A 12,498-nucleotide genomic window follows, 5' to 3' on the forward strand; every position below is an offset into this window, starting at 1 on the left:
ATATAGCTTGTACTAGAGAGTAACATAATATGTACTAGAGAGTAACATAACTTGCACTAGAGAGTAACATAACATGTACTAGATAATAACGCAGCAAACATAATAATAATTCTCACATTCCAGTGGAATATATAAGCTAAGGGATTAGATGACCAAAAGCATTATGAACACTGCTAACTAGGCGTGTACAAGAAGAGATAATGATATGTACAGTCTGATTAATTTACTCTAGAAAGCATGGAAAGTGGGAAAACCTGATCAACTACAGATTTGTCAAGAATAGAACTTCTCAAAATGTAACCTGAAGGAAAATAATGTTGTTGTTGTAAAGGAGAATAAACAGTCTCATGTTTCAAGTTTCATGAGTTCATCAGGTCACAAGGTAGGTTCAGGTACAGACAATCTAGTGAGAAGAATTTAAACAACTCTAACTGGAAAACTTGATTCCAAAGGATAAAAGTTGATCACTCATTATTGGAGAGGCCTATGCAGAAGGGTGTCTTGCTGATACATGTTATGTTTTGTATTTGATATATGCCTTACAAGAATATCACCAGATGATGTTTCTCATGTAGATATATGCTGCACTGATTACATATGGTATTCTTATCTGTTTTGCAATGCGGATAAAAATGCTTTGTTCTTTTTTTTCCTTGTAAATATTCATAACCTAAATACAAACATGTAAACATAAGCTATACCTCAGTAGCTTTAGAACTTGCAGTGATTTTGAGGGTGACTACTGACAGTGGAAAAGCTCAGCTAATCATCCTTATTGTGCTAGTAAGAGCTGCTCATAGGCTGGCAGATTGCTGAAGCCTGACCCTGTAATGTCAGCAATGTTTTGTCATCTGAGAGTGGGCTGCAGCTAGTTGAACTTTGAACCTTATATATACAGTATATTAAATCATACTGATATTCAGCTGTTTAAAAGGAAACTAGTGATTAAGTATCTAATAAAGGTATTTATTTGTTTCTTTATCTTAACCTAGGAATCTACAGAAGCATACAAACATATTGGAAGACTATGCATATGTTTGCTGGGTTGTTTTTATGTTTATTTTTTGGTTTCATGACTTTGTAAGTCACTAGATTTGTCAACTGATTGTGGCTTTATTTTTGGCAGCTGATGCAGTATTTGTGATTGCTATACAAATTACAACATAAAGTCAATCAATGACCGGCAGTGAAAATTAAATCTGACCGTAAAAGCACCCAGTTTGCTACATCACATTTATCCTATTATATGAATTTTTATTCTGCCATATCCTATTTTATTCTGCCATATCCTACCTTATTCTGCCATATCCTACCTTATTCTGCCATATCCTACTTTATTCTGCTATAATGTTATCATTCCAGCTTGTTAAGATCAGTGAACCTTTTTCATAAATTTTGGCTAATATTTTCTAGCTTTGTAGCTTAGTGGGATATTCACTAGCCAGTGTGTTGGCAACAGAACAATCCCACATCAAAATGTTCCTTTATAAATTGATAAAAAAGTCTTCTACAATCTCTATTGGCATCATATTTTGTTTTACTATAAAGAAACTTTCATATTTTAGAAAGACAGTTCTGACTTTAAAGTCAATCATTTTAAAATGTTTACCCGATTAAGCGAACCTGTTTTCTTACATATTTGTTAGATAAGTACCTCATCTGTGGATGACCTCATCTGTAGATGAGGGCACTAAAGACACCAATTAATAGTTGAAAAAACATCAAGAAATAGTCTTTAGACACGACTGTTTGTAGCATACTTATTATCTGTAAAAACTTGATCAAATAACTTCTCAGAAATTATTTGCTTTTCATAAACTAACTGATTGTTTATTAAAATTCAATGAATTTAGTATAATCAAATATCAATAGTAATATTTACTTACAATATTTAACTCAATTCCCACCAGTTTATTGCTAAAGTTTTTGCATATACAAGGAAAGCATTAAAGCCAGACACACTGGTAATTGTTTACTGCTTAGAAATTGTAGTAATTGAATGCTGGTTTTTCATCTTTTCTGAGATGCTACGACCAGCACCAATAAGGAAGTTGTTATCAGCCAGAGGTCTATTTAGAATGTGTCAAAAAAAAACATTACTCGGTTTCACAATAAATTAAAAAACCAGGATTGTTAAATTGTTATTTACAAGTAGCAAGCAACAATAAAATACTGCACCAGAAAGGGAATTTGCCAGCTATTTTTATACATTATGGAAAATGTTGCCAGCTCAGTCGCTGTCTTGAAGAAAAAGACTGACCAATTACAGATGGATCTGTGTATGCTCACCGTGATTTAAGTCATACATTCTACAGACAACTTCACACCTCTGCTATCTTTGGTTGTTGCATGGTTTTGCTGTTATGTATCAAAATCAAACCAATTAGGCACTCCTACAACATAAATAATCCGTTTTAGGAATGTTTACGGTATAGGAAAATTATATTATACAAACAGTGAAATACATGTAAACTGCCTAATCCGTTCTATGACCTTTCAAAACTCGCTCCTTTGGCCATACAAAAAGAAAACAGACCTAATTTTTTAAATTTGTAGTCTGTACCATAACTTCAATATTATTGGTTTGCATCTACAACTTTTCTCCTTTTATGATCAACTTCACTGCTTTACTAGGCAGTTATTGCAGTAATTTTACAATAAGTTGATGGAGAGCACACATTTTTGACTTTCATTTACAACGATTTGGTTTTACTAAGTAGCACTATCTATTTTGCAAAGTGAAGCTAATCACAAATACTTTGTCTATAATAAAAAAATTAAAAAAAACGAAATATTTTGTTTTAAAAGAGCGACACTACCTGCTTGTCAAGTATCTGCATCTAGGAGAGGGTCAAGATTGGAATAAAATATAAGTGTTGATGATACTCTAACTCGTGACATGCAACTTGGTAGGCCGATGCTGTAACACTTATGAGCAATTCCACAGCTACCTTCTCCATTTTGTTAACGCATCTGACGAACTATCATGACAAACTAGAATGTTGCGAAGGTTAGTATCAGTATAGTTATACACTTAGTATGAGATTTTAAGAAAAACAGATAGATCAGTTATGTTTGAGATGAGTATGCTCATTGTATATTAAGCCATAAATTATACAGATAACTCTACACCTTCCACCATCTCCTGTCATTACCTGAAACTTGTAAAAATATTAGTAGCTATTGTTACGAGTCAATCAGTGGAGTCAAGCTTTGTTCAAGGCTTCTACATAAACTTACAAACCATGTTCCTGTTATAAAAAACTGCCAGTGAAGTATTACTGGTATCGGTATGCAGTTGCATTTTGAATGAAGTATTAATACTCTGTCTGTGAAGATGCAGCCTCTAGAGAAGGGTTTTTGCGCATGCATGTATATACGTGTATATATATATATATATATATATAAATATATATATATATATATATATACAGTGCCGTCAGAAATTATGAGACCACCTCACATTTTAAGAGACAATTGGTGGTAGCAATGATTTACTGACTTAGTTTTACAAAAAACTATCATAAACCACATACCATTAGATGCGGAATTTTCTACTGATTAATATGAAGCAAATTTCCATTACATAACAATCCATACTTATTTCTTTTCTCAATTGAAAGGCATATGCAACTGATATGAAGAAAAAAACGAAAATTTGCTTATCTATTTCTATTGAATTTTCAGCTCGTTCAGCTTTTGATATTCCTGAAATATAATTTGAACAACTCTTGTAAATAGATGGTGGCCCTGAAAAGGGCCGTTGGAGTTGTCAATTTGCTGGAGTTACCATTAATATTTGGTAGGCCAGCCTTTGTTCTTGATCACAGCTTGACGGCGTCTTGGCATGCTGCTGACCAGATTTTGCAGTTCTTCTGCAGTCACAATGTGATGCCATGCTCTGATTATTTTTTCTATCAGCATTCTTTTGTTGGTTGGCTTGTCTTTCGCTAGGATGCAACTCATCCTCTGCCATAAGTTCTCTATTGGGTTCAAGTCTGGAGATTGGGCTGGCCAATTACTGGTTCTCACTTCATTATCCTCCGTCCATCTTTTCACCAATCTTGCACGATGACAAGGTGCATTGTCATCCTGAAACATCCAGTCATCCATTTGAAAGAGGGTTCTGGCACTTGGCAGCATGTTGGTCTGCAGAACATCCTTGTACTTTGTAGCATTCATCATTCTTTCGCAGATATGGAAGCGACCAATTCTACTTGCCGCCATGCACCCCCAAACCATTACACTGGTCGGCTGTTTGATGGTTGGCAATATGCACTGTGGGCTAAATTCTTCAGTGGTTCTTCTTTTGACGTAGTTGTTACCCGCATGGTTCTGGATTGTGAATGTGCTTTCATCGCTGAACAAGACTTTTGCCCACTGCTCCTTTGTCCATGTCAAATGTTCTCTTGCCCAAGTCAATCGTGCCTTTCTCTGCTTCTCATTGACTTTTGGTTTCCTTCTTGCCTTACAACCTCTCAGACCATTCTCCAACAACCTGGTTCTGACTGTTGAAGGGGCCACATCAACATCAGCTGACTCTTTCCATTCTCTGCAGAGGTCAGTACTTGTCAAGCGACGGTTTCCCATGGACAGCCGCACCAGAGTGCGATCCTGGCGTACAGTAGTGGCTGTATATATATATATATATATATAAAAATTTGTTTCCTCACCCCGGATACCCCGTATGGGTGGTAAATTCTGCTCTAACTCGGGTCTCCTACCAGAGACCTGGGAGTTTGAGCACTCGCCTCAAGATCTTAGCTATTCCCAATAGCGCACTTTTCTGCAACTCACCGGAGTTGATTGTTGTTGGTATTTGGGCAAGCCACATTTTATGCGCCGGTGTTATTGCGCCCAGTGCTCCAATGACTACTGGGATTACAATTGTTCTTACATTCCAGCATTTTTCAATTTTTTCTCCAAGAGGGAGATATTTCTCTACCTGTTCTTTTTCTTTGCTGGCTATATTGTAGTCATTGGGTACTGCTATATCTATTATAGTAGCCCTCTTGTTCTCCTTGTCTACCACCACTATATCTGGTTGGTTTGCTAGGACATGGTTGTCAGTTTGGATGTAGAAGTCCCAGAGGATCTTAGCGCGGTCATTTTCATTGACCTTACCAGGAGCTTCCCACCAGTGTTGTGGTTTATTAAGGCCATACTCATCACATAGACTTCTATACACAATACCTGCGACATGATTATGCCGCTCAGTGTATGCGTTCCCTGCTAGCTGCGTGCATCCCCTGATGATGTGTTGGATGGTCTCAGGTGCATATTTGCACAGTCTGCTTCTAGGACCGTCTCTAGTGTGATAGATTTTCGTTTGGAGTTGCTTTGTTGGGAGCACTTGCTCCTGGGCTGCCATGATTAGCGACTCTGTATTGGCCATTAGGTTTCCTTTGTTCAGCCACATATATGTCTGGTGAAGATCGCCAACCATAGATATTTGTTGGTGGTAAGCACCATGAAGAGGTTTCGTGTGCCAGTCATTTCCTCATCATCAGGGCGTAGGTCCGTTGTAAGAGCAGCAGATTGAAATTCAGCTAGCAACTTATCTGAGATGGCCATGGAGGCTGCATATGCTTTGATGCTTTGCTCCTCCTTTTTCACTGTCTGCTGTACACTTTTGAGTTCCCTACCGCCATCTTTCCTATCAAGATACAATCTAGTAGTATCAGATTTTGGGTGGAGTGCTCCATGCATTGTCAGCAGTTTACGAGTTGCTATAACTGTTTCTTTGATGGCTTCCTCAGTCCATTTTATTATGCCTGCTAGATATCTTATTACTGGCAGTGCGTAGGTATTTATTGCCATGATTTGGTTCTTGGCATTGAGCTGGCTCCGTAAGACCTGCCGAAGGCGTTTCTTGTATTCGGTAATGGCTTTGTGACGTACCTCGGCTTCGTGGTCGATGTTGCTTTGCATAATCCCCAAGTACTTGTACCCTTCTTCTATATCTTTGATGGTATCATTTGGCATTCTTAGGCCATCTGTGATCATAGAATGGCCTTTCTTAAGAATTAGCCTTCCACATTTCTCAATCCCGAAGGTCAATCCGATGTCCTTGCTGTATACCTAAGTGAGGTGTATTAGCGAATCAATGTCTCTTTCTTTGTTAGCGTACAGCTTGATGTCATCCATGTAGAAGACATGGATGACATCCATATATGGATACATCCATGATGTATCCATATATATATATATATATATATATATATGTATGTATATATATATATATGTATATATATATATAAAATTGTTTCCTCACCCCGGATACCCCGTATGGGTGGTAAATTCTGCTCTAACTCGGGTCTCCTACCAGAGACCTGGGAGTTTGAGCACTCGCCTCAAGATCTTAGCTGTTCCCAATAGCGCACTTTTCTGCAACTAACCTGAGTTGATTGTTGTTGGTAGTTGGGCAAGCCACATTTTATGCGCCGGTGTTATTGCGCCCAGAGCCCCAATGACTACTGGGATTACAGTTGTTCTTACATTCCAGCATTTTTCAATCTCTTCTCCAAGAGGGAGATATTTCTCTATATATATATATTATATATATATATATTATATATATATATATATATATATATATATACAGATTGAGAAATGCTGGAATGTAAGAAAAACTGTAATCCCAGTAGTCATTGGGGCACTGGGCGCAATAACACCGGCGCATAAAATGTTGCTTGCCCAAATACCAACAGCAGTCAACACAGGTGAGTTGCAGAAAAGTGCGCTATTGGAAACAGCTAAGATATTGAGGCGAGTGCTCAAACACCCAAGTCTCTAGTAGGAGACCCGAGTTAAAGAGTAGAAATTACCACCCATACGGGGTATCCGGGGTAAGGAAACAATTGTTTTTACATATATATTATATATATATGTATTTATATATATACATATATATATATATTTATATACATGTATATATAGACTGCCATGAAGATGCTTTTTTCTTATGAAAATACTTCATGATGAGGAAAATAGCTCTACAGATGTAAATACAAGAATGACAGTGTAGGAGGTGTTGTATGAACAACTTTTAGACAACAACAAAGTAAGTAACCAAAGTAATTAAACCCGTGCGGTTAGTTTAATAATATGAAAAGGAACGGTGAGTTTTCATTAGCAACTTGAATCAATTATACACACTTGGCAAATATCCAATGGAAGCTCAACATAAACTGTGAAAGATGTAAACAGTAGTTAAACAGATAAGGACGAGAGCTAAGGCTATGTGCTTCAGCTGCAACTGTGTTTTGTCAAAGAAACTTAAAAAGAGCGTTATATATTATTGAATAGGTTACTTTCATAAAACTACTTTCGTAGGAAAATGATTGTTTAAACTACATGTAAGAAGAGATTTTGACTGCTTTAGAGCTCATGTCACTCTCAGTTGCAGCCTGCTTCAGTGAGCAGGAAACTCTGTGATTGATAGGTAAAATAACAAATCTCTCGTGATTGATAGGTAAAACAGCAAATGTCTTGTGATTGATAGGTAAAACAACAGATGTCTAGTGTTTGGTAGGTTAAACAACAGATGTCTAGTGATTTGTAGGTAAAACAACAGATGTCTAGTGTTTGGTAGGTTAAACAACAGATGTCTAGTGTTTTGTAGGTTAAACAACAAATGTCTAGTGATCGGTAGGTTAAACAGCAGATGTTTAGTGATTGGTAGGTAAAACAACAGGTGTCTAGTGATTGGTAGGTAAAACAGCAGATGTTTTGGGATTGATAGGTATAATAGCAGATGTCTTGTGATTGATAGGTTAAATAAGATGTGTTTTAATGACTGATGTTTTCAAATCATCAAATTTCATCATTTCAGTTTTCCTTTTTATTTGTGTTAAAATGTCAAAAAATAAAGAACTATTAGATGACAGTCAGGAAATGGAAAGAAATAAATTTAAGTTGGACATTGATTTTATGTAAAGTGTTGCAAATTACAATAGATGAATTGTACAAAATGTTTCATGTCTCCATTAAAACAGTAACAAATGTTTTGACTGCTCTGAGATAGACTGAAACAGCTTGGTGTTATATAAATGCTCTAACAACCTACTCCAGAAACTAAATTGACAACTTTGATGAAATTTGGCTTTCTGAAATACTGTTTGTTCTATATACTACTTCTTCATATTTATTTGTCTTTTGCGTTCAAGTCAGGTTTTATTACTGTAGAATCAGTATATAAACATGCAGTTTTAATAAAGACAACAGTATTGTAAGACTTCTAATTTCTATGAGAACTTCTCTAATTAAATGGTAGACTAGCTGACCTTGAGAGGAAGTACAGCTAAGTAAACTCTAATCAGTCATATGATATCTTCTATGATCAGCTGACTTTAGTTAAGTAAAAGTAGACGTGTCTATGTGACTTCCTGTTGATGACGTAGTTAACACTCTAGTATAAATAACAGCAGCATAGCAGAGCTTCTCATTATTATCTGACTCTGAGTTTACAGATATTACACTATAAGGTAACAGTTTGTATTTTATATCTTCATGTATACAGGGTTACTTTATTTATTTTTGTAGAAAACTTTCACTAGATAAACATATTAGAATTATTAAGATAAAAGTTAGAGATTACTATAATGATGAAATGGTGAAGATAAATAAGGTGAAGATTATTACAGTGTTATTATTGAAGTATTAGTTTATACGATTTTACCTACACAAAGCTGTTTTAGCAGAAAATGGTGGCACTGGAGACATTCGTACTGCTTTCTATATTGAGTGTTGGTTGTCATGGCAACACTCTCAACAGTCTTGATAGCAGAGTGTTAGAACTAGAGGATCAGCTGAAGGTACATGAGGAGAACTGGAATAAAGCTTCAGCCCAACTGGAGTTACTAGAGAACTCTCTTGCTACTGTAAGTTTTCACTGACTTTCTGTAAACTCTGGTTTTGTGTTTGCTAGATTCAGCTTTTCACATGCTTTTCATAAGTCTAAATTGTAATAAAAATATTTAAGCTAGAAACTCACACCAGTTTTTCTTGAAGCAACTCAACTTATCATAGCATTAAATCGGTTTATTAAAAACACACAGTTGGTACTAAGGCTAAAGAGACATAACATTAAAACCAGATGAAGGTCTTTACTGAGTGGATTTAAAAGTTATTGATATAAATAACCTTGGTCATTATGGTAGCCAATCGAATCACCATGGTGATTATATGAAGATAGTTGTAGAAATTTAACTTCATAACTTTGGTGTGTAATAGAGAACCGTTCTTTCTCTACTGTAGAGCTGTATTATCCTGTTCATGTATGGCTAATAGCTATTATAGGCTTAATCAGCATCTTTTAACTAGAAATTCCCTGTCATAAAGCCCGCGACAAAAGTAATAATGGAAAAAAGAAAGGGTACTGCTGGTTGAGAAATGCAATATTAGCAGTCAAATGGCACTGCAGTGCAATAGGAGAACTGCAATGGTAGCTGTAATGTACTGTGTACTGGGTGTTATTATGTAAAAAACAGCAATAATGAAAGGAAAAGATTATATGTTTATATCTCTCCTCTCCAATAAGAGCAATGCAATATTAGAAGTAAAATAGCAAGCTGTTGTGTAATAAACACAGTTTGAAAGTTGGTTGCGTTGACTGTAGAATGGTTTTGACAGCGATGGTTTCGACAAACATGAATGCTAATGCTAAACAAGCATTAGCATTCATGTGTGTCTGGAAGTTTTCTGCAAACTGGAGCAAAATAAAGAAGATTTCTTGTCATAAATTGGCATTGTAGTTTGGCCCTAGCTTGAACATAAGATGTAAAAAAATTTGGCTAATGTTCTAGATAATTTAATGAAACCTTCAGTAATTGGACAAAAAATATAGTCTGATAAACTGTGTACCACATTTTTGTACCTGTAAATCAATATTGCAAGGTCATAATGTTACCATTTACTGAGGGTAAAACAAATGGTCTGCGTTTATTACAGAAACCTTACATTGCATTTCACCAGTCTGTGACATTACAATGCCATAGACTGTTGAAATATGCACGTTTTTCTACTATCTGTCGCACGGCTTCATTGACGTTTTGTTGGCCAGTTTTAATTTTGATTAAAAAGGCTTGTCAGGTTTTAATGGTGACTTTAGGCAAATGAACCTTTCTAGTTATGTATCATCCGATCAGATGGGTATGTTTTACGATATTGTCGACAATTTTCAAAGGCTTGGTAACATATTTAAATAGGTTTACAGGTGTTTTGTATCATTATTATACTTGAACGACTCCAAAAAATATGGTTAAATTTTTTATTGGGATTTCGGTACAGGTGTTTGGGTATGGCTGTTGGTAGATACTTTTCGGGAGTTGTGTGCAAATATGAATTTTCATAAAGCTCCCAAACACACTGACATTGCTCGTGTTTGTTTGTGGGGTACTTTTTATGTGTAGAATGCTGTTATCTATTGTTATGAGTGTCAAGGCTTTTTATCTTTCTGTTATATTAGCAGTTGTTTTAAATGTGCAAACTTTCACACGATGAAAAACATATGTTCTTGTGGAAAGAATAATAATATAGATGCCTGTCTGTTTATAAAATAGTCATAAAAAGAATATTACATATTGAAACGGTCATAAAAAATATTCTATATTGCCTTCTTTGTATGTTTTAAATCGTCAATCTTTTATTATAAAATCATAAAAACGAATGCAAAACTGTTAAAAATTTATTTGTTAAATTTGCTCAGCTTAAATATTTGTGTTAATAAAAATATAACGGACAACTAAGGAAAACCACTTTTGTAAAAAACTTGCCATTAAAAAACTTACTAATAATTTTAGTACCTACATGGAGTTTCTGAGCACTCAAGACATGAACTAGAAGGTTCCGAAGAAGGAGTTGATATCAACATTAATTTATCAAGAGGTTTGAGTATGTCTTTCTTTTCCTTTAGTTCTTACATAATTCTAACTTTATCTCATTTAGTTAATTATACTTCATGTTGTATTACTGAAAGGTAAATAGCAAATAGGAAACGACCTGTAAAATATATGCATTGTAAAGTAACATACTATACTTCGTTGTACTATCGCAATTACAGATAACTACACTATTTGACATCAATTTGAATTATAAGACATAACAAACAGAAAACATATTACACCATACTAAAATATTATATAATAAACTGTATATATTATATTGAATTGTATTGCATAGCATCTAAGAAATCATATAAAAGCCATATTTTCATTAAAATAGTATAATTTACTGACCGAAAGTTGTCTGTTTTACTCTTATTTTACCATTTCTGTACCCATTTATTTTATAATTATCTTTTTTAAAAGCCTATTACACCAAATGAGACAGCATAAATACATGTATGTAACTATAATAATAAATATATAACCTGCAGAGAGTAAGAGTGGTGCTACCGGATCACTTGGACCTCAAGGACCACCAGGATCTCAAGGACCTCAAGGACCTCAAGGACTACCAGGATCTCAAGGACCTCCAGGACCTCAAGGACCACCAGGAGTTCAAAGACCTACAGGCTTGCAAGGGTCACAGGGTCTTCCAGGAGAGGATGGTGAGACATAACAATACTAAAACTAAAAGTAACTGACAATCCAAAAAAGCAGGCTAATTGATAATGATTACTAAAGATGAAATAATGCATACTTTCATATTGATGTTCACCCTTAAGAATGTCCCGCAGTTACTGTAGAACTATGTCTATACTGTAAGTCTTCTAAATTTTCTACTACAGGTTTCATTTCTATTATTTAAGGTCAATCAGAAGCAGTAGGTGCACCTGGAGCAACAGGACCTCCTGGCACACCTGGTACTAATGGCACTTCAGCGGAAAATGGAGGAGTCGTCTACACCCGATGGGGAAGAACGACATGTGGAGACAGTTCTACTCTTCTTTACAATGGTATACTTTCTACTATTAGAGTCATAGCTTTTACATGCGAGTGCTCTACCATACGAAAAAATTGTGATAAAAGCGACCTTTCTAGCAGGTTTTCTTTCCTTGCAATGCAAGTAATCTTTGAGATACGAGCATACGAGCTGGTTCTCGATGGTTGCTACACTAAATGGCCAAGTATGCAAGAGGCTGCTTTTGAAAACAGCATGGCTTGGCTTTTTAATCAAATGAATTTAAAAAAATATTTTTTAAAGGTTGGCTAAATGCTATAGTGAATGCGAGGTACAGGCCGCTAAACCAGAAGCAGATAATAAAAAATACAATGAAAGAATTAAAGTAAGTTTAGTGAAATATTAGAACTTAACTTCAAGTGTGTGTTTAGTAAGCTAGAATTATTGAAGTTAATGTTTCTATTATGTAGGGTCACATATGTTTAGTTTACCAAAGGTGTTGGCTTCAAGTCTCTCTAAGACAGCCGTTACCCATAATGTCTGTCTCAAGGGTAAAAATGCCATATAACAGAGTGCATAGTGCTGGTATATTTTATTGCAGATTATAACGACTAAATAGTTATTGTAGGTACCAATTTACCACAATTAAACCAC

The 12,498-nt window shown here is 35.4% G+C and overlaps 2 protein-coding genes across 3 annotated transcripts in view; one reads left to right on the forward strand and one right to left on the reverse strand.

Annotated features, from left to right (window-relative positions):
• The window catches only part of LOC137410412 (short-chain collagen C4-like), a 179,947-nt gene that overhangs the window by 164,781 nt on the left and 2,668 nt on the right, over positions 1-12,498 (forward strand). The window contains exons 2-5 of the mRNA XM_068095833.1: positions 8,700-8,882; positions 10,803-10,887; positions 11,378-11,551; positions 11,753-11,899. Coding sequence (XP_067951934.1) covers positions 8,706-8,882; positions 10,803-10,887; positions 11,378-11,551; positions 11,753-11,899 — 583 coding nt within the window. The 5' untranslated portion in view covers positions 8,700-8,705. The remainder of the gene's footprint in view (positions 1-8,699; positions 8,883-10,802; positions 10,888-11,377; positions 11,552-11,752; positions 11,900-12,498) is intronic.
• Positions 1-12,498, reverse strand: part of LOC137410448 (short-chain collagen C4-like) — a 227,936-nt gene that overhangs the window by 107,667 nt on the left and 107,771 nt on the right. The gene's annotated exons all lie outside the window — the stretch shown is intronic.

Source organism: Watersipora subatra, chromosome 1, assembly GCF_963576615.1.
Source record: "Watersipora subatra chromosome 1, tzWatSuba1.1, whole genome shotgun sequence".
Classification (NCBI taxonomy): domain Eukaryota; kingdom Metazoa; phylum Bryozoa; class Gymnolaemata; order Cheilostomatida; family Watersiporidae; genus Watersipora; species Watersipora subatra.